This window comes from Arachis hypogaea, chromosome 17, assembly GCF_003086295.3.
Source record: "Arachis hypogaea cultivar Tifrunner chromosome 17, arahy.Tifrunner.gnm2.J5K5, whole genome shotgun sequence".
Lineage (NCBI taxonomy): Eukaryota > Viridiplantae > Streptophyta > Magnoliopsida > Fabales > Fabaceae > Arachis > Arachis hypogaea.
The window spans coordinates 61,254,929-61,275,227 of NC_092052.1; the positions used below are offsets into that span (position 1 = coordinate 61,254,929).

Consider the following 20,299-nt stretch of genomic DNA (forward strand, 5'->3'; position numbering starts at 1 on the left):
AAGCATGTCAGAAGGACACTTTTTGGTAAGTTCCTTGTATCTCTCCCAAGCTTCATAGAGGGATTCACCTTCTTTCTGTTTGAAGGTTTGAACATCCACTCTAAGCTTACTAAGCTTTTGAGGAGGAAAGAACTTGGCTAAGAAAGCCGTGACCAGCTTATCCCAAGAGTTCAGGCTATCTTTAGGTTGAGAATCCAACCATATTCTAGCTCTGTCTCTTACAGCAAACGGGAAGAGCATAAGCCTGTAGACCTCGGGATCAACCCCATTGGTCTTAATAGTGTCATATATCTGCAAGAATTCAGTTAAGAACTGAAAAGGATCTTCAGATTGAAGTCCATGAAACTTGCAGTTTTGTTGCATCAGAGAAACTAGTTGAGGTTTAAGCTCAAAATTGTTTGCTCCAATGGTAGGGATGGAGATGCTTCTTCCATGTAAATTGGAATTTGGTGCAGTAAAATCACCAAGCATCTTCCTTGCATTGTTGTTATTTTCGGCCATGTCTCCTTCTTTTTCGAAATTTTCAGTCAGATTTTCTCCAGAGAGTTGTGCTTTAGCTTTCCTTAGCTTCCTCTTCAGAGTCCTTTCAGGTTCAGGATCAGTTTCAACAAGAATGTTCTTATCCTTGTTCCTGCTCATATGACAAAGAAGGAAATAACAAAGAAAATATGGAATCCTCTATGTCACAGTATAGAGATTTCTTTATGTGAATAGAAGAATATAGGAATAGAAGATGGAGAATCCAAACACAAGGGTGAGGAGTAGGTTCGAATTCTTAGATGAAGAGGAGTGTTAGTAAATAAATAAATAAATAGAAGGAGGTGAGGGAGAAGAATTTTCGAAAATTAGATAGAATAAAATAAAAGTATTTTTGTTTTTAAATTTGAAATTAAAATAAAATTCGAAAATTAGAAAAGAAATAAAATTAAAATTAAAAATTAAAATAATTAGTTAATTTAAAAGGAATTTTGAAAAAGAGGAAAGTGATTTTCGAAAATTAGAGAGAATTAGTTAGGTAGTTTTGAAAAAGATAAGAATCAAATAAAAAGTAAAGTGGTTAATTGAAAAAGATTTGAAAATCAAATTTGAAAAGATAAAAAAGTTAGAAAATATTTTGAAATTAAATTTTGAAAAAGATGTGATTGAAATTTAATTTGAAAAAGATTTGAAAAAGAATTTTAAAAAGATTTGATTTTGAAAATTAAAGTTGATTACTTGACAAACAAGAAACAAAAAGATTTGATTTTAAAATTTAAAGATTGAACCTTTCTTATTAGGCAAGTAACAAACTTAATATTTTTGAATCAATCACATTAATTGTTAGCATTGAATTCGAAAATATGGAATAAAAATAAGAAAAAGATTTTGAAAATTAATTTGAAATTTTCGAAAATAAGAAAGAAAAATTGAAAAAGATTTGATTTTTGAAAAAGATAGAATTTTGAAATTGAAATTTATGAGTAAAACAAGGAAAGATATATTTTTTATTTTTGAATTTTTAATGATGAGAGAGAAAAACACTAAATTGAAACAAAACATAAGAATTATGAATCAAAACAACTAATGCATGCAAGAACACCTTGAATGTCAAGATGAATACCAAGAACACTTTGAAGATCAAGATGAACATCAAGACTTATTTTTGAAAATTTTAAGAAAAGAAAAACATGCAAGACAACAAACTTAGAAATTTTCAAACTTTAGACACTAATAATTCAAAAATGCATATGAAAAACAAGAAAAGACACAAAACAAGAAATTTTAAAGATCAAACAATAAGACTTACCAAGAACAACTTGAAGATCATGAAGAACACCATGCATGAGTTTTTCGAAAAAAATTTTTTAAGAAAAATTAAAAAGATGCAATTGACACCAAACTTAAAAACTGACACTAGACTCAAACAAGAAACATAAAATATTTTTGGTTTTTATGATTTTATAAATATTTTATTTATTTATTTATTTATTTTTGGTATTTTTCGAAAATTATTTTGAAAAAGAAAATAAGAATTTCAAAATTTTTAATAGGAATTCTAGGAATCTTGCAATGTTAGTCTAAAGTTCCAGTCCAGGAATTAGACATGGCTTACTAGCCAGCCAAGCTTTCAGTGAAAGTTCCGATCCAAAACACTAGACATGGCCAATGGCCAGCCAAGCTTCAGCAGATACAAATCAGACATACAACAGCTGATACTTCATCCAACTTCATATGCTGATAAATGAAAGCCTCGGTCCAAATAAATTAGACATGGCTTTACAGCAAGCCAGGCTTCAACGTGCTCCATGAAACACTAGAATTCATTCTTAAAAATTTTTGAATAAAAATATTTTTTTTATTTTCTCAAAAATAAGAATAATAAAAACAAAAAGGTTAAAATTAAAATAAAGTTACCTAATCTGAGCAAAAAGATGAACCGTTAGTTATCCAAACTCGAACAATCCCTGGCAACGGCGCCAAAAACTTGGTGCACGAAATTGTGATCATCAATGGCGCCAACAACTTGGTACGCACAATTGTAATCTCAACTCTTTATCACAACTTCGCACAACTAACCAGCAAGTGCACTGGGTCGTCCAAGTAATAAATCTTACGTGAGTAAGGGTCGATCCGACGGAGATTGTCGGCCTGAAGCAAGCTATGGTCACCTTGTAAATCTCAGTCAGGCGGATTCAAATGGTTATGGTGAATTGATAATAAAAACATAAATAAAATATAAACTAGGATAGAGATACTTATGTAATTCATTGGTGAGAATTTCAGATAAGCGTATAGAGATGCTTTCGTTCCTCCTGACCCTCTGCTTTCCTGCTGTCTTCATCCAATCATTCCTACTCCTTTCCATGGCAAGCTTTATGTAGGGCATCACCGTTGTCAATGGCTACATCCCATCCTCTTAGTGAAAATGGTCCAAGATGCTCTTTTACAGCACGGCTATTCATCTGTCGGTTCTCGATCACACTGGAATAGGATCCATTGATCCTTTTGCGTCTGTCACTACGCCCAGCACTCGCGAGTTTGAAGCTCGTCACAGCCATCCCTTCCCAGATCCTACTCAGAATACCATAGACAAGGTTTAGACTTTCTGGATCTCAGGAATGGCCATCCACATGTTCTAACTTATACCACGAAGATTCTAATATCTCGGACTCGGTCCCCTGTATTAGATATCCAAGAGATACCCATTCAATCTAAGGTAGAACGGAAGTGGTTGTCAGGCACGCATTCATAAGTTAGGAATGATGATGATTGTCACGATCATCACATTCACATTGAAGTGCGAATGAATATCTTAGAAGTAGAATAAGTTTGTATTGAATAGAAAAACAGTAGTACTTTGCATTAATCCATGAAGAACAGCAGAGCTCCACACCTTAATCTATGGTGTGTAGAAACTCTACCGTTGAAAATACATAAGTGATGAAGGTCCAGGCATGGCCGAGAGGCCAGCCCCCAAACGTGATCTAAAGATGAAACTAAAGATTTTCCAGAGATGTAAATACAATAGTAAAAAGTCCTATTTATGCTAAACTAGTTACTAGGGTTTACAGAATGAGTAATTGATGCAGAAATCCACTTCCGGGGCCCACTTGGTGTGTGCTTGGGCTGAGCATTGAGCTTTACACGTGTAGAGGCTTCTCTTGGAGTTGAACGCCAATTTGTAACCTATTTCTGGCGTTTAACTCCACTTTGCAACCTATTTCTGGCATTTAACTCCAGAATGTAGCATGGAACTGGCGTTGAACACCAGTTTGCATCATCTAAACTCGGGCAAAGTATGGACTATTATATATTTCTGGAAATTCCTAGATGTCTACTTTCCAACGCAATTGAGAGCGTGCCATTTGAAGTTCTGTAGCTCCAGAAAATCCACTTTGAGTACAGGAAGGTCAGAATCCAGCAACATCTGCAGTCCTTCTTCAACCTCTGAATCTGATTTTTGCTCAAGTCCCTCAATTTCTGCCAGAAAATACCTAAAATCACAGAAAAACACACAAACTCATAGTAAAGTCTAGAAATGTGAATTTTAATTAAAAACGAATAAAAATATACTAAAAACTAACTAAATTATTCTGAAAACTATGTAAAAACAATGCCAAAAAGTGTATAAATTATCCGCTCATCAGGTGCCTGACAAATAGATTTTTGCCGGTATAGAAATTATCAAATGATCAATCGTAGTATAGTCTAAACCGACGCAAAATCCTTCATCAAACAAATCTACAATCTATATTCGAGAGTACTAGTCTCCCGAGTCGTTCTCCCTTGGAATTGCCAAAGTGTGCATCTTATTGATTTAGTAAGCTTTGTTGGAATTCTTTGAAGGTTTTAGCAAAGCAATAAGAAACAAACAATCAATTATCAAAAGACTTGGCTTAGGGTTGGCAATTGAAATCCTATCCTTATAGTCCATTCAATGTTGACAACAATTAGGCCTTGCTCCATTTAGTTATCCCCTAGGCATAGAGGAAGGTCAAATGAAAGTAATCAACTTGAGTCACAAGTCCTAGCTTCACCTTATGGGAATCTAGCTTTAGTGCACTCCAAGCCAACTAGCAATCCCTAATTCTAAATCAACTATTGATACAACTATTCAACTTCTTCCAAGGACCAAACCCTATGCCAAGTGTGAAAATTCTACAACATAGCTAGTGCTGTCATTTTATCAAACATGTAGTGAGCAAGAAGGAAAGTCATAGTAAAATGAGAAGAAAAGTCAAATTGAAAGTATTGCAACACAAAGAGCTAACAAAAAGTCTCAAAGAGTAGCAATGAAAATCCAAAATAGAGATGAAATCCAAAATTACAAAGTTGAATTCTAGATCTATGAGAATTGATCAATTGTATCTACTACTTGAAATTGGAGAAGGAAATCTATGATATGAACAAAGTAGAGTGAGAATTGTAATGGATCTCACCAAAAAGTCATTGAAAATTCAGAAATTAGAAGAGGATGAACCCTAGTGAAGCTTGGAATCTCCCTCTTCTCCTCCTAAAAAAGTGTAACTAACTCTCTCTCCTCTCCAAAAAAAGGAAAATATCTAGATCTAGAAGAAATGAACTAAAAGTGTCCTTAACCCTTGTTCCTTTGGTCTTCTTAAGCTTTTCCCGCCAAGGTGTTTCTCCAAGAGTGGAATCCTTAACTGCCTCCACGCCTAAGTCACGTGACTTCTTAAAAAATCATATTCGCAAATCGGCGCGCACGCGCCGTTGAGACGTCTTGTAATGTGCGCGGAGGCGTGATGTACGCGTGCGCGCCCATGAAGATCCTGGCTTAGCCGCTTCTCAAGCCGGCTCTTGGCTTCGGCTCCACGTTGCCCTATCCGCGCGGGCGCGCAAGGTGCGCGCACGCGCCCATGTGGAAATCTCCAAAGCTTAATCCTCATGCTTCCTTCCTTTGTACCCGTCTTCCTTCTCTCTTTCGGTCCATTCCTACTCTATATCCTGAAACCACTTAACACACAAGTCACGGAATCGAATGGCATCAAGAGAAGATTGGAAATGTATCTATTTTAGTGCGAAATAAGCATGTTTTCATTCATGAGGCGAAACTAGGAAAGGAATGCAAAATCTTGTATTTTCATATAGAAAGTGTGTGGAATCATTGATAAAACCCCTGAAATCAGCACAAGATAAACCCTCAAGTTGGGGTTTGTCAACCTCCCCACACTTAGATCCTAGCATGTCCTCATGCTTAGAGAAATGCAAAGAAACACAAAAGACCGAGGGATCGCAAAAGTATAAGACTCATGAAGTGCAACCTACTTATATGCATGCAACTATGACTAGTGCTACTATCCACTTGGTTGGGAACAAATTAGCCTTCTTAGGACATATGCGAGCACATGGGACATGATGGTGGTCAAAGCATAGGACTTGCCACTTTCTAAGCATCAAATGCAATATGTGCAGCCTTGCATGAGGAATGCTCGCGAGAGCCGGGAATCAAAGGATTGAGCATCGAACCCTCATCGGAAGTGTTTGCACTCTAATTACTTGGTGTTTGGGGTTTATTCTCTCAATTCTCCCCTAATCATGCTTTCCAAGATTTGTTTTTCATCTAACAATCAACAATTATTCAGTGCATGCATACAATTATCATGAGGTCTTTTCCTAGGTTGTAATGGGGTTAGGGTCAAGGTAGGGTCATATATGGCTAGTGGGCTTAGGATTTGAATCTTTGATTAACTTAAACTTTCCCACCTACCCTATATAATGACCTATACAATTAAGTACTATCCTAACTACCCATTCCTCACTTTTCCACATACTCATGCATTTTCTTTTCGTTTCACAATACTTATGCATTGATTCCTCTTGAGCTTCACTTTGGGACATTTTGTCCCCTTTTATTATATTTTTTTTTTCTTTTTCTATTTTTCTTTTCTTTTCCATATTGTTCTTCTTTTTCTTTTGTTCTTTTGTTTTTCTCATTTTTTTTATATACAAGAGCGTCAATGCATAAGGTTTTACATTTGATCAATTCACGAGTGTGTACCCAATTCCCAATATTTCAATAATAATACAAAATACCCTTTTATCCACCCAATGCCCCAAGGTTCCCACACTTGAATGATACTCACACACACTAGCCTAAGCTGATCAAAGATCCAAATAAGGACTTTTATTGTTTTCCGCTTTAAGGCTTGTAATGTGCTAAATTAAGAACAAAGTGGGTTAATCGTAGGTTCAAGTTTGGCTAACAAAGGAAGATAGAAGGTGAGGCCGTTTGGGTGAGTGAGCTAATGAAATGATGGCCTCAATCATATAAATGCATGAATACACCAAATAATGGACATAAAGAGTCAAACAAATCAAAGATTACAGTCATGGAAGGAGAATAATGCGCACAAGAAGGAAAGATAAGTGGTTATAAGATGTAACCACACCATTAGGCTCAAATCTCACAAGCTTGTGTTCTTAGCTCAAAACCATGTTCCAAAATATAATTCTTCATGCAACTTTTGCATCAAAGTATTTAAAATTTTGCAATGCCATGGTTGCCCCAAAGTGTTGGTTTTCCTAAGAGAGAATTTCATTGTTCCAACCAAGCAGACTTATCATGCGAATGGTGCTAACTAAAACCTAATCATGCAACCTATCCTAATTTATTCAGATTTATTTAGATGTTACCTACGGAGATCGGTCGGCCGACCTCCCCACACTTAAAACTTAGCACGGTCCTCCGTGCTAGAGGTTAGGTGCAGTGGTTGATTGAGCTCCGAGCGTGCCACATCTCCAGTGCCATTGCTATCACCGCTTGAAGTTGCGGTGGAGGTGGAGATATCGGGTTCCTCCATAGGTGGGGTGATTATGCTTAAAAGCTTCTTCACATGAGCATAGCGGCGTTGGTTGCGCCTCTCATAACGGTCGAATTTGTTGTGAAGGTCTTCAAGGCGTTGGGCGGCCGATTTTTGTGATGTAGATGAAGTGGTAGCGTGGCCAGTTGGTGTGGGCAGTTCAATGTCCTTGGTGACTTCCGGAGGCTTGAGGCATCTCTTGGTCGGAATGATATCACCATCTACCGGTATTGAGGTTCACCTATCTTTAGTCTCCCGGTTGACGCCGGCTTTCGCAACTAATGCCGTCACTAAAGCGGGGAATGGAAGATTTCCCTTGGCATGAATGCGCCCCATGGATTGGCGGATGGCATGCGGAACGTCGACCGGTTTCTCGGTCAAGATGCACCATATCAATAAGGCAAGCTCGGCGGTGATGGATGACCCATGTGTGCTTGGGAGCACGTAGTGAGCTAGAATTTGGGCCCATGCCGTGGCTTCTTGAGTGAGGTGGCGGACATCTAAACCCTTGGGTCTTCGCTTTATGGTCCCCCGAATCCAATATGCGTCGGGTAAAGCAATGACGCGGAGGATTGCGCTCCAATCGAATGCGCGGTCAACGCATGTAGCCAAGACTTCTTGGTAGGCGTCATATGCATCCGTTGACGGTGCAATTCCAAGGACTTCACGGATGGTTTCCACGGTGACCGACACTTATTTTCGGCGCACAAATATTGATGTGAGATGAGGTGAGTGGAAGTTGGAGTAGAATTCCACCACCCATGAGAGATTGGCCTCCGTTGGTTGCCTCAAGAGGAATCTCCAATGCCTCCGGTCAATATGTGGCATCACAATCGGACTGAGGTGAGCCGGTAAGACTAGGAGGGGTTCCGGATGGTAATTCCTTTCAATCATTCTGGAGTAAACAAGTTCGCAGTAACGGTTGGGAAACTTGTTTGAATCCTTGGAAGGGTTGTCCTTCTCTAGAACGTCAACGGGGCCCTTAGTCTTCTTCAGGAGGGGCTTGGCCGTTAGTTCTTGGCGCGCTCTATTGGAGGCCGGCTTCTTGGGGCCTTTCCCGTTGTCCCTTTTGATGACCATCCTGTAGAAGCAAGAAAGGAAAATATCAAACCCAAAGAAATGGAGGTACATGAGCTCTATGTAATGAAAGTTATGCCATAGAATATGGGTATCTTTGTTACATGACAGCTGCAACATGTAACTAGGATAATGTGTGAAGAGCAAGGCAAATAATTTTCATGTGGTGCAAGGGTAGTTTAAGCATGCAAGGAAGAGGCATGAGAGGCACATACCCTTAGGGGCCATAAGTAGAAGGCAAGCTAAGAAAATGGGGATGAATGGTTTGTGGAAAGTGGGGATGCACTCAAAAGTGCTTGGTTGAGAGGCAAGGTAATCACAATAAGGCTAAAATTCAAGTGTGCCTTTCATCGAACACTTGGTGTGCATCCCTCAAGTAGTATGTGATTATGTGAAAATGAGAGCAATGTAACTTTCCACAATCCATTATTACTGAATGTAATGCATATTGAGTGCAAGAAAAGTAAGTAACACCATTCATCTATGAATGTAAGTTAGTTTGAGACCCAAATGCTCATGAAGAATTGGATTGAGAGAGAAGAGGGAGCAAAGACATCCCAAGGGAGGAACTAGAGAAAGAGGGAGGAGAGAAGAAAAAGAAGAAGGAAGCTACCTAAAAGATGGTGCAATTAAATGACAGATTAATGGACTAAGAGGGGGCCTAGTATAATACCTTGTGAGATGTAGAAAGATATGGAAAAAGAAGAGAGGTGGAATGAGAATGAAGGGGTGAGTGTGTCCCTTTTATTTTTTAAGGCGTCGATCACCGGCGCGTGCGCGCGCGGTGCGCGCTCGCGCAGGGAGCGAGGTGGGCTAGGGGCACGCGCGCGTGCAGGTCGCGTGCGCGCCCATGCGCTTGGGCTGGGGGCACAGGAGAGGCATAGGGGTGGCCTAACTCTCTGGAAGAAGTACCAGAGATGGCTGCAGCGCGTTTTGGCGCGCGCGCGCACAGTGCGCGCGCGCGTCCTCGTGGTTGTGCCCCAGGCATGAGAGGGGCCTGGAGGGGGCTCAACTCTCTGTGAAATGGCCCAGAGAGGAGTACAGAGTGAAAGGGCGCGTGCGCGGCTGTGGCGCGCGCGCGCATTCCGTGCTTGCTTTGGATGGACGCGTGCGCGCCAGGTGCGCGCACGCGGCAAGGGTGTTGGGCTGGTGGCTTAGTGTAGGCTTGAGAGAGGCTTAACTCTCTGTAGAATGTACTAGGGGGGCAGCAAAGCGATCGGCGCGGACGCACGCCATGCGCTTGCGCGTCGATTGGCGGAGTTTGCTCATGTGCGCGGACGCGCCATGTGCACGCACGCGCAGAGGGGTGGGTTTTTCTAAATTTGCAAGTGGTTACACCATTTTCAACATTTCAAACCCCCCTTTCCATACAGCCACTTAAGCACTATAGCTAATGAAGTCAACAAATGGAGGGGAGTTGTCATTAAAATCTAGCTAATAAACATGAAGTCAAGTGTCTATGTACAAGTCTCAAAGGAAGATCTTACCATGGTGGGGTGTCTCCCACCTAGCACTTTTGTTTAATGTCCTTAAGTTGGACTTTCAGCAGCTTATAGTGTTTATTCAAGAGTTGCATCCCTCAAGAGGAACACTTCAAATTCCTTGGCGTTCTTTCTTTGCTCACCATGATACAATTTGAGACGGTGCCCGTTTACCTTGAAGATGTCCGGGCTTGATGGGTGGCGCAAGTGATAGACTCCATAAGGTTCTACTTTCTCCACTTGGTAGGGCCCATCCCACCTTGATCTAAGCTTTCCGGGTAGTAATCTCAACCTTGAATTGTAGAGAAGGAATAGGTCACCGGGTTGGAATTCTTTTCTCCTAATGTTCTTGTCATGGATGCCTTTCAACTTTTTCTTATAAAGTCTGGAGTTGTCGTAAGCTTCCAATCTCATACATTCTAATTCAGCCAATTGAAGCTTTCTCTCTACTCCGGCCCCACCCAAGCTCATATTACACTCCTTTACGGCCCAATAAGCTTTATGTTCAATCTCTACCGGTAGGTGACATGCTTTGCCATATACAAGCCGGAAGGGGCTCATGCCAATGGGTGTCTTGTAAGCCGTTCGATAGGCCCACAGTGCATCGGGGAGTTTGATGCTCCAATCTTTCCTATTCGGCTTTACAATCCTTTCTAACACATGCTTGATTTTCCGGTTAGAGACTTCGGCTTGGCCGTTTGTCTGAGGGTGGTAAGCCGTGGCGACTTTGTGGATGATGCCATATTTTCTCATGAGGCCGTCTATTCTTTTGTTGCAAAAGTGGGATCCTTGGTCACTTATGATTGCTCTTGGGGCGCCAAAGCGACAAATGATGTTGTTCCTCACAAAAGAATACACAACATTAGCGTCATCCGTTCGGGTGGGGATTGCCTCAACCCATTTTGACACATAATCGACGGCTAACAAGATGTAGAGAAAACCATTGGAGTTTGGAAATGGTCCCATGAAGTCGATTCCCCATACGTCAAAGATTTCGCAAAAAAGCATATTTTGTTGGGGAATTTCGTCCTTCTTGGAAATATCTCCAAACCTAATACATTGGGGACAAGATTTGCAATAGAGAGAAGCATCTTTGAGAAGAGTTGGCCACCAAAATCCGCAATCAAGGATTTTTCTTGCCGTTCTTTGGGGCCCATAGTGACCACCTCCTTCGGAAGCATGGCAAGCGTCCAAGATTGCTTGGAATTCGGTTTGAGGTATGCACCGTCGCACTATTTGGTCCGCTCCACACCTCCACAAATAGGGATCATCCCAAATATAGTATTTGGATTCGCTTTTCAGCTTATCCTTTTGGTGTTTGTTGAGATTGGGAGGGAAAGTGCGTGAAACCAAATAGTTTGCTATTGGGGCATACCAAGGAACCACTTCCGAGATTGCATGCAAAGCATCTAAAGGAAAGGAATTATTGATAGGAGTGGTGTCGCCTTTTGTGTGTTCGAGGCGACTTAAATGGTCCGCCACTAGGTTTTGGGCACCGCTCCTATCTTTGATTTCCAAATCAAATTCTTGTAATAAGAGTACCCAACGAATTAATCTCGGTTTGGATCCCTTTTTTGCCAACAAGTACTTTAGTGCCGCGTGATCCGAGTACACTACTACCTTGGAACCAAGAAGATAGGCTCGGAACTTGTCCAAGGCAAAAACAATAGCTAGAAGTTCCTTTTCGGTAGTGGTGTAGTTGGATTGGGCTCCGTCTAATGTTTTGGAAACATAAGCTATGACATAGGGAATCTTACCTTCGCGTTGTGCTAACGCGGCTCCTATCGCATAATTCGAAGCATCACACATGATTTCAAAGGGTTGAGTCCAATTGGGTCCTCGTACAATAGGGGCTTGTGTCAATGCTACCTTGAGTTTGTCATATGCTTCCATACATTCCTTGCTCATCTCAAATTCGGTGTCTTTTTGTAGTAATCGAGAAAGAGGTAGGGCCACCTTGCTAAAGTCCTTGATGAATCTCCGGTAGAATCCTGCATGTCCAAGAAAAGAACGGACTTCCCTCTCGGAGGAGGGGTAAGGTAAACTAGATATGACATTTATCTTTGCCGGATCTACGGAGATGCCTTCCTTTGATACTATGTGTCCCAAAACAATGCCTTGTTTGACCATGAAATGACATTTCTCAAAATTTAAGACAAGGTTTGTTTTGGTGCATCTTTCTAAGACTTTTTCAAGGTTACCTAAGCAATGCTCAAATGACTCACCATACACACTAAAATCATCCATGAAAACTTCCATCGATTGCTCTAGAAAGTCCGCAAATAAGCTCATCATGCATCTTTGAAACGTTGCCGGTGCATTGCATAGGCCAAATGGCATACGCTTGTAAGCATACGTTTCAAAGGGGCAAGTAAATGTGGTTTTTTCTTGGTCTTCTAGAGCAATATGAATTTGGAAGTATCCAGAGTAGCCATCAAGAAAACAATAGTATGATTTACCGGCTAACCGATCAAGCATTTGATCGATAAATGGTAGTGGAAAGTGGTCTTTTCTTGTGGCCGCATTCAATCTTCGGTAGTCTATGCATACTCTCCAAGAATTCTGCACTCTTGTTGCTATAAGTTTACCACTTTCGTTTTTGATTGTTGTCACTCCGGACTTCTTGGGCACTACTTGGACCGGGCTTACCCATTCACTATCCGAGATAGGATAGATGATGTCCGCCTCAAGTAGCTTAGTGACTTCTTTCTTTACCACCTCAAGAATAGTTGGGTTGAGTCTCCTTTGAGGTTGTCGGACCGGTCTTGCTCCTTCTTCAAGAAATATGCGGTGCTCGCATACTTGGGGGCTTATTCCCACTAGATCCGCCAAACTCCACCCAATTGCCCTTTTGTTTTTCCTCAATACATTCAGCAATTTTTCTTCTTGTTGAGGAGTTAACTCTTGTGCAATTATCACGGGTAGCTTTTGGGCTTCATCAAGGTATGAATACCTTAAGTGAGGTGGTAGTGGCTTCAATTCCATCTTCTTGTCATTCCTTGAAGTTTGAGTCTCCGGATGGCTTGTATGATGTGTGGTATTTAGTTCGCTTGACTCTTCATTTGCCTCTTTGACCATGTACTTCTCATCTAATCTTGCAAGATGCACTTCGGCTACTATGTTATCGATTGGGTCACACCGAAATAGAGAATGGTTCTCCGGTGGATGCTTCATTGCTTCCTCTAGGCTAAAGCTTACAATTCTTCCATCAATTTCAAATGAGTAGTTCCCCGAATAAGCATCAAGCTTAAATCTAGAGGTTCTCAAGAAGGGCCTTCCAAGTAGGATAGAGGATGCTCTCTCGGTTTCGCTTGACGGCATTTCAAGGACATAGAAGTCAATCGGAAACACCAACCCCTTTATATTCACCAATACATCTTCCGCAACACGCGCTACGGTTATTATGCTTTTATCCGCTAGGACAAATCTTGCCGTCGACCTTTTTAGTGGGGGCAAGTTCAATACCCGATAAACGGAGAGCGGCAAGATGCTAACACATGCTCCGAGGTCACACATACAATCTCTAAATTGAACTCCATTGACGGTGCAAGTGACCATACAAGGGCCCGGGTCATCACACTTCTCCAGTAATGTTCCCATCAAAGCGGAAATAGAACTCCCCAATGGGATGGTTTCCAATTCAAGAATTCTATCCTTGTTTATGCATAAATCTTTGAGGAATTTAGCATATCTAGGAACTTGATGGATGGCATCAAAGAGGGGGATGGTTACCTCAACTTTCTTGAACATTTCTACCATTTTGGGGTCGAGTTCTATGCGCTTTTTTGCTTTCTTTGCAAGTGTTGGAAATGGAAGTGGTTGAGCAATTTCTTCTTCCAAGGTTCTTTTGGCCTTGGTTGTCTCCCTTGTTGGTTGGGTTTCATCTTCAACTGTGGCTTGTGGTGTCTCCTCTTCCACTACCTCTTCTATATCTATTCTCTCTTCCCCTTGGGTGGTTGTGATAGGACTTGGGTCCTTTGCTTCCTTCTCTTTTAGTTGTGTACCAGATCTAAGGGTGATGGCATTGATGCCCCCTTTTGGATTTGGTTGAGGTTGAGAGGGAATGGCACTTTGGATTGGGGGTTGAGGAGTGGGGGTCGATGGTGTGTCCATACGTGCAAGAAGAGCTTGTAATGTAGAGGTGAGGCCGGTAAGGCCGGAAGCAAGTGTGTTTTGTAATTCCTTTTGGCCTTGGATAATGGTCCGGAGTGTTTCGTCTTGGTTGGAGGGGGTGGTTGCATATGTGAGTTGAGGAGCTTGTGATTGATTGGGTGGTGGTCTTTGATGTGGTGGTTGATATGCTTGGTAGTTTCTTTGTGGGTTTTGTTGATTGTATGGTTGATTTTGTAAGTTGTATGGTCGGTTTTGTGAGAAATTTTGCGAGTTGTTGTTCCATCTTTGACCTCCTCCATTGTTGTTGTTATCCCTATTCCCTTGTTGATGATTGTCTTTCCAATTTTGATTATTGTGTCCACTTCCTTGGTTGTAGCCTCCTCCTTGATAAGGGTGCCCTTGGTTAGGATTACCTCCTTGGTAGTACCCTTGATTGGGGCGGTCATAGAAATTATGGGTGGCCGCCAAAGTGTTGTCTTCTTGAAGGTTTGGGCACTCATCCGTGTAGTGAGAGTAGCAAGAGCAAATGCCACATACTCTTTGAGGGACCAATTGTTGTTGGTTGTGTTGTTGAGATGATGGAGGGTGTTGTTGATATGATTGAGGTTGTTGTGGTTGTTGTTGATTCAATTGGAGTTGCCTCAAGACGGATGTCATCTCATTCAAGGATTGAGTTAGAGCGGTGGCTTCACTACTAGTTGATACCTCGTTCACGGTCCTTGGACGGTTGACTCTTCGCCTCATATGTTGATTGGATTCGGCTAAGTCAATAATAAGTTGCCATGCCTCCTCCGCGGTTTTATATTTGGACAAAGAACCATTGCTAGAAGTGTCCAAGAGGGTTCTATCTTGCTCTCGCATCCCTTGACATATGTATCCAAGCAATACTTGAGTGTCGAGCATGTGATTAGGGCACGCATCTAGTAGTTTGCGAAACCGTTCCCAATACTCATATAGTGGTTCCGTCTCACCTTGCACAATACAAGACATTTCTTTCCTTAGCCTATCCATCTTTTCCGGGGGCAAGAATTTATCCAAGAATCCCCTTCTAAGTAGGTCCCAATCGGAGGTAACTTCACTAGAGAGAGTGTAGAACCATTCTTTGGCCTTGTCCTCAAGAGAGAAAGGGAAAGCAAACAACCATATAGCAACTTCATCGGAACCTTCCCGTCTAGTGGTCGAGCATATGCGGTGGAAGTCCTTGAGATGTCGAATAGGGTCTTGTGCGGGAAGTCCGTGAAACTTGGGTAGGAGATTGATCAAAGCGGTCTTCAATTCAAAGTTCGCATTCAAATTGGGGTGAGTCACATGAAGGGGTTGAAGGACATAATCCGGTGCACCCGCTTCCTTGATAGTGACTCTCCTTGGAGCATCCATGGTATTAGTACCTAAAACAAAAGAAGAGTTGTTAGTGAGATTGGTGGGAGTATGATTAATGCCTTCTTTGAGTGACGGTTCAATGTTCACTTGTAGTAAGGTGGTTGAGGTGGTGAAAACCTCTTCACCCTTTCCAAATCTTAGCCGCCTTCGAGCTTGTCTAATATGAAACAAAGTTCGTTCTATTTCCGGATCAAAAGGGGCTAAGCTCGGATTCGGTTGTGAACGCGTCATGCAATGAAGGGGAAATGGAATTCATTGTAACGATGAGGAGTTAGTCAATTGAGCAATTTACAATGAAGTGCAACTATGTACATATATACATACTTAATCCAAAACAATAACATGGCACACTAAGCAAATTCCCCGGCAACGGCGCCATTTTGACAAATAGATTTTTGCCGGTATAGAAATTATCAAATGATCAATCGTAGTATAGTCTAAACCGACGCAAAATCCTTCATCAAACAAATCTACAATCTATATCCGAGAGTACTAGTCTCCCGAGTCGTTCTCCCTTGGAATTGCCAAAGTGTGCATCTTATTGATTTAGTAAGCTTTGTTGGAATTCTTTGAAGGTTTTAGCAAAGCAATGAGAAACAAACAATCAATTATCAAAAGACTTGGCTTAGGGTTGGCAATTGAAATCCTATCCTTATAGTCCATTCAATGTTGACAACAATTAGGCCTTGCTCCATTTAGTTATCCCCTAGGCATAGAGGAAGGTCAAATGAAAGTAATCAACTTGAGTCACAAGTCCTAGCTTCACCTTATGGGAATCTAGCTTTAGTGCACTCCAAGCCAACTAGCAATCCCTAATTCTAAATCAACTATTGATACAACTATTCAACTTCTTCCAAGGACCAAACCCTATGCCAAGTGTGAAAATTCTACTCCATAGCTAGTGCTGTCATTTTATCAAACATGTAGTGAGCAAGAAGGAAAGTCATAGTAAAATGAGAAGAAAAGTCAAATTGAAAGTATTGCAACACAAAGAGCTAACAACAAGTCTCAAAGAGTAGCAATGAAAATCCAAAATAGAGATGAAATCCAAAATTACAAAGTTGAATTCTAGATCTATGAGAATTGATCAATTGTATCTACTACTTGAAATTGGAGAAGGAAATCTATGACATGAACAAAGTAGAGTGAGAATTGTAATGGATCTCACCAAAAAGTCATTGAAAATTCAGAAATTAGAAGAGGATGAACCCTAGTGAAGCTTGGAATCTCCCTCTTCTCCTCCCAAAAAAGTGTAACTAACTCTCTCTCCTCTCCAAAAAAAGGAAAATATCTAGATCTAGAAGAAATGAACTAAAAGTGTCCTTAACCCTTGTTCCTTTGGTCTTCTTAAGCTTTTCCCGCCAAGGTGTTTCTCCAAGAGTGGAATCCTTAACTGCCTCCACGCCTAAGTCACGTGACTTCTTAAAAAATCATATTCGCAAATCGGCGCGCACGCGCAAGGCACGCGCACGCGCCGTTGAGACGTCTTGTAATGTGCGCGGAGGCGTGATGTACGCGTGTGCGCCCATGAAGATCCTGGCTTAGCCGCTTCTCAAGCCGGCTCTTGGCTTCGGCTCCACGTTGCCCTATCCGCGCGGGCGCGCAAGGTGCGCGCACGCGCCCATGTGGAAATCTCCAAAGCTTAATCCTCATGCTTCCTTCCTTTGTACCCGTCTTCCTTCTCTTTTTCGGTCCATTCCTACTCTATATCCTGAAACCACTTAACACACAAGTCACGGCATCGAATGGCATCAAGAGAAGATTGGAAATGTATCTATTTTAGTGCAAAATAAGCATGTTTTCATTCATGAGGCGAAACTAGGAAAGGAATGCAAAATCTTGTATTTTCATATAGAAAGTGTGTGGAATCATTGATAAAACCCCTGAAATTAGCACAAGATAAACCCTCAAGTTGGGGTTTGTCAGCGCCTCATCCCATATTATTAGAGAAGCACAACAGATGAGTTCTGCTTGTTGACTATCCTTCTTAATACTACAAACAGATTCCTCATTCAGCTCAATGGGGATGTAAAACAATGAGTGCGCAGTCCTCCCATTAGGGAGCAATAAAGATGCAATACCACTAGAAGCAACATTTAAAACAATTCTCTGTTCTGATCGAAGACGGGAAGACAACAATCTCCACAGAAATGTTTTTCCAGTTCCACCAAATCCATACACAAAAAAGAATTATTTGCAACTGTATCAATTATTCTTTCATAGATCAGTTTTTGCTCATCTGTCAATTTGTCCAAATTTACATCATGTTCCTCCCGAAGTTGATCTACATCATAATTCATCTCATTCATAATCATAGAATTTGAAAAATGGGAAACCAAATCCTGATTAGGAAAAGGCATTTGGGAAAAATCTTTCAAGCTTCTGTGATTCATTTGCAATAATTTTTTAACTTTAATCAAACAAAGAACTTCAAGTTCCTCTTCTGTCATCACGAGCTCTACGCTGTAAGTGAAGAAAAAAAAAGGCACATGAATTACAAATAAAAGGTAAACTTATCATGATATAACCATCTACAAATAAACTTACTCAATAATAATAAATAGAATAGTACTTTGAAAAAATACCTTGCAATTGCAACTCCCGTCTTCTATAATATAAAATGTCATCAGCTAACAATCTCCAAGTGTCTCTCCAAACCAACTCAGGTTTGTTCATTGAATTAGATGCTAACAGTGTAAAAAACAACTGACGCAACTGAAAACCAAATGACAATTATGCAGTTTCTTTAATAGCATCAATGAACTCCTGATCATCACTCAATAAACCAAGAGCATTGCACGCAGCCTTGAAAAGAATCATATACAACACCATCAACAGTGTGGGTGCTTTCAAAACTTTTACAACCCCTCTGAACATTCAGTAGCAAACACAGATAAAATATCTCACCCGAACCAACATGGATAAAAGTTAGCCTTCCAATTGAGAACCCTCTCTGCCTTGGAACCCATTCTTGAGAATCACGCAAGTAAATAGAATGGTTTGGAAATTTAGAATATAATAATTGATTACCATGCGGGAACTTAAGATTAGCTCGCATCCACGCAGTAAACATTGTATCCTTATACTTGTTCTTCTCAAACAATTTCAAGAATCTTATCATGATCAGTGAATAATAGATTCTGCTTTCCAGGCAAATGGAATATCAACCGCTGAACAGATGGCCACTTATGATGAATATCAAATGCAAATAGTCTCCAAGCAGATTCACAAGGCGCTAGATAGCGACAATCATAGAATTGCTTAATCTCATCAACATCTTGACCACCGTGTTCCTGAGTTTTTACATTTCTAATTGACGCAGTGACGTGGTCTAGCCCCTTGTTTATATATTTAAACAAATACTTAATGACATTTGACTTGTTACAAAACTCCAAATTGATATGAGCTCGATATTTCATAAGGATCACAGGATTATAAGGAACAACAAATTGATTATCCACATCCACACCTTTTATTTTATAAGTAATCCCCATATTTCGCCTTCTATATATTGGATAACCATCTTTATCAAAACCTGTCGCGTCAACAAATTTCTTGAGATAGAATTTAGAACAGCCACCATTTCTCATGCAAGGAGAAGAAGGTCTTAATTTACCACAAGGACCATGAATCATATATTTGGTAACAACACTATACAACTTTGGAAATCTAACTGGATCCGATAACTCAGCTGATATAACCTCATCCATGATTTAAGTTGTTTGTAACCTACCCACATTTTGAAGCCAAACCAAAATATGTGCATGTGGCAAACCCCTTTTTTGAAATTCAATTGTATACATCCCTAAACAAAAGAAAAATTTAATTTTGCATATATAACTCATTATTAAATAAGCAGAAATAACCACATAAAACTTACCCGCATTCACAGGTCCAAAGAAGACTGCATCCTTCAAATCAGTCATCAAAGATTGAATTTTCAACTCAAACAACCTGCATGCAAGATCAAGTCGATCAGATATAGCAATATGAGACTGTTCAGTGTATCTTTGAAACTCCAGCCAACTCGGGTTGCAAGTTATAGTAATAAATAAATCAGGATAACCATATTGTTTGCAAATAAACATAGCATCTTGACAATTATTAAACATGTATCTTCTGCCCCCAGTAAAAGAAGACGGTAACACAATCCTGGTTCCAATGGAACACGCATCAACATCTCCTCGTTCCATGGCTTCTTCAACCCCTTGCAAGATATGAGATCTTATATTCTTCTGGTCAAATCTAATATACATAAGACGCTGTGATTCAACCATACTAAACGAATCAACAATAAATTTTTGAAATAACCTTCTAGACTTGAGTATCATCCCAAACTCATTTTCTCGTTCTTGGATTCGAAAAAAAAACAAATTTCCGTAGAGAAACTCTTTGTCTTTTTGGTATATTTCTCTACTTCTAACCCAACGGTATGGTATATCTTCCTGGTATCCATCTTCACCATACGGGAATAGCAAAGGATATTACAACGGCCAGTACAATGTATGTGTCTCATGAATGCGTTTTAAGTCTTCATTCCTCCACTGAACAATAATATCATGTGCAGTATCCAATCCATCAAAATCCCCAACAATAAGACCAGCAATTTCAGAAACTGTTGGCTCATTATACACTCGAGGGTCTGCTGCTCGATGTCTAAACAAACGAATGGAAAAAACCTCAGTAGGACATTGCTGATAGAACTCTTTGGCCATTCAAGTAGATTTTGCAACTATATTATTCTCATTAAGCATCTTTAATAAATCTTCAATTAATATTGAATCCAAAGAACCCGTACGACTGCTAAAGCTACATATAAAAATAATTGTCAAGTACAAACATATAAAAACAAATGGAAAACAAATATGAAAATACAACAATTCGGATTTCATCAACCATACGCAAACCATACCAAAAACTCCCTCTCTATTTGCCAGCTCATTCTCA

The 20,299-nt window shown here is 40.4% G+C and overlaps 1 protein-coding gene and 1 non-coding gene across 2 annotated transcripts; one reads left to right on the forward strand and one right to left on the reverse strand.

Annotated features, from left to right (window-relative positions):
- LOC112768827 (small nucleolar RNA R71) lies at positions 1 to 108 on the forward strand. The gene has a single exon (XR_003186212.1). It is a non-coding gene; the product is annotated as a small nucleolar RNA R71 (small nucleolar RNA).
- A 17,340-nt stretch (positions 109 to 17,448) lies between these two features.
- On the reverse strand, positions 17,449 to 20,067 carry LOC140180615 (uncharacterized). Its single transcript, XM_072221867.1, has 6 exons — positions 19,853 to 20,067; positions 19,233 to 19,630; positions 18,454 to 19,043; positions 18,153 to 18,221; positions 17,938 to 18,067; positions 17,449 to 17,636 (listed from the first exon to the last, which is right to left on the reverse strand). Exons 1-6 carry the CDS (start codon positions 20,065 to 20,067, stop codon positions 17,449 to 17,451), a joined length of 1,590 nt encoding a protein of 529 aa, XP_072077968.1.
- Between the last annotated feature and the right edge of the window lie 232 nt (positions 20,068 to 20,299).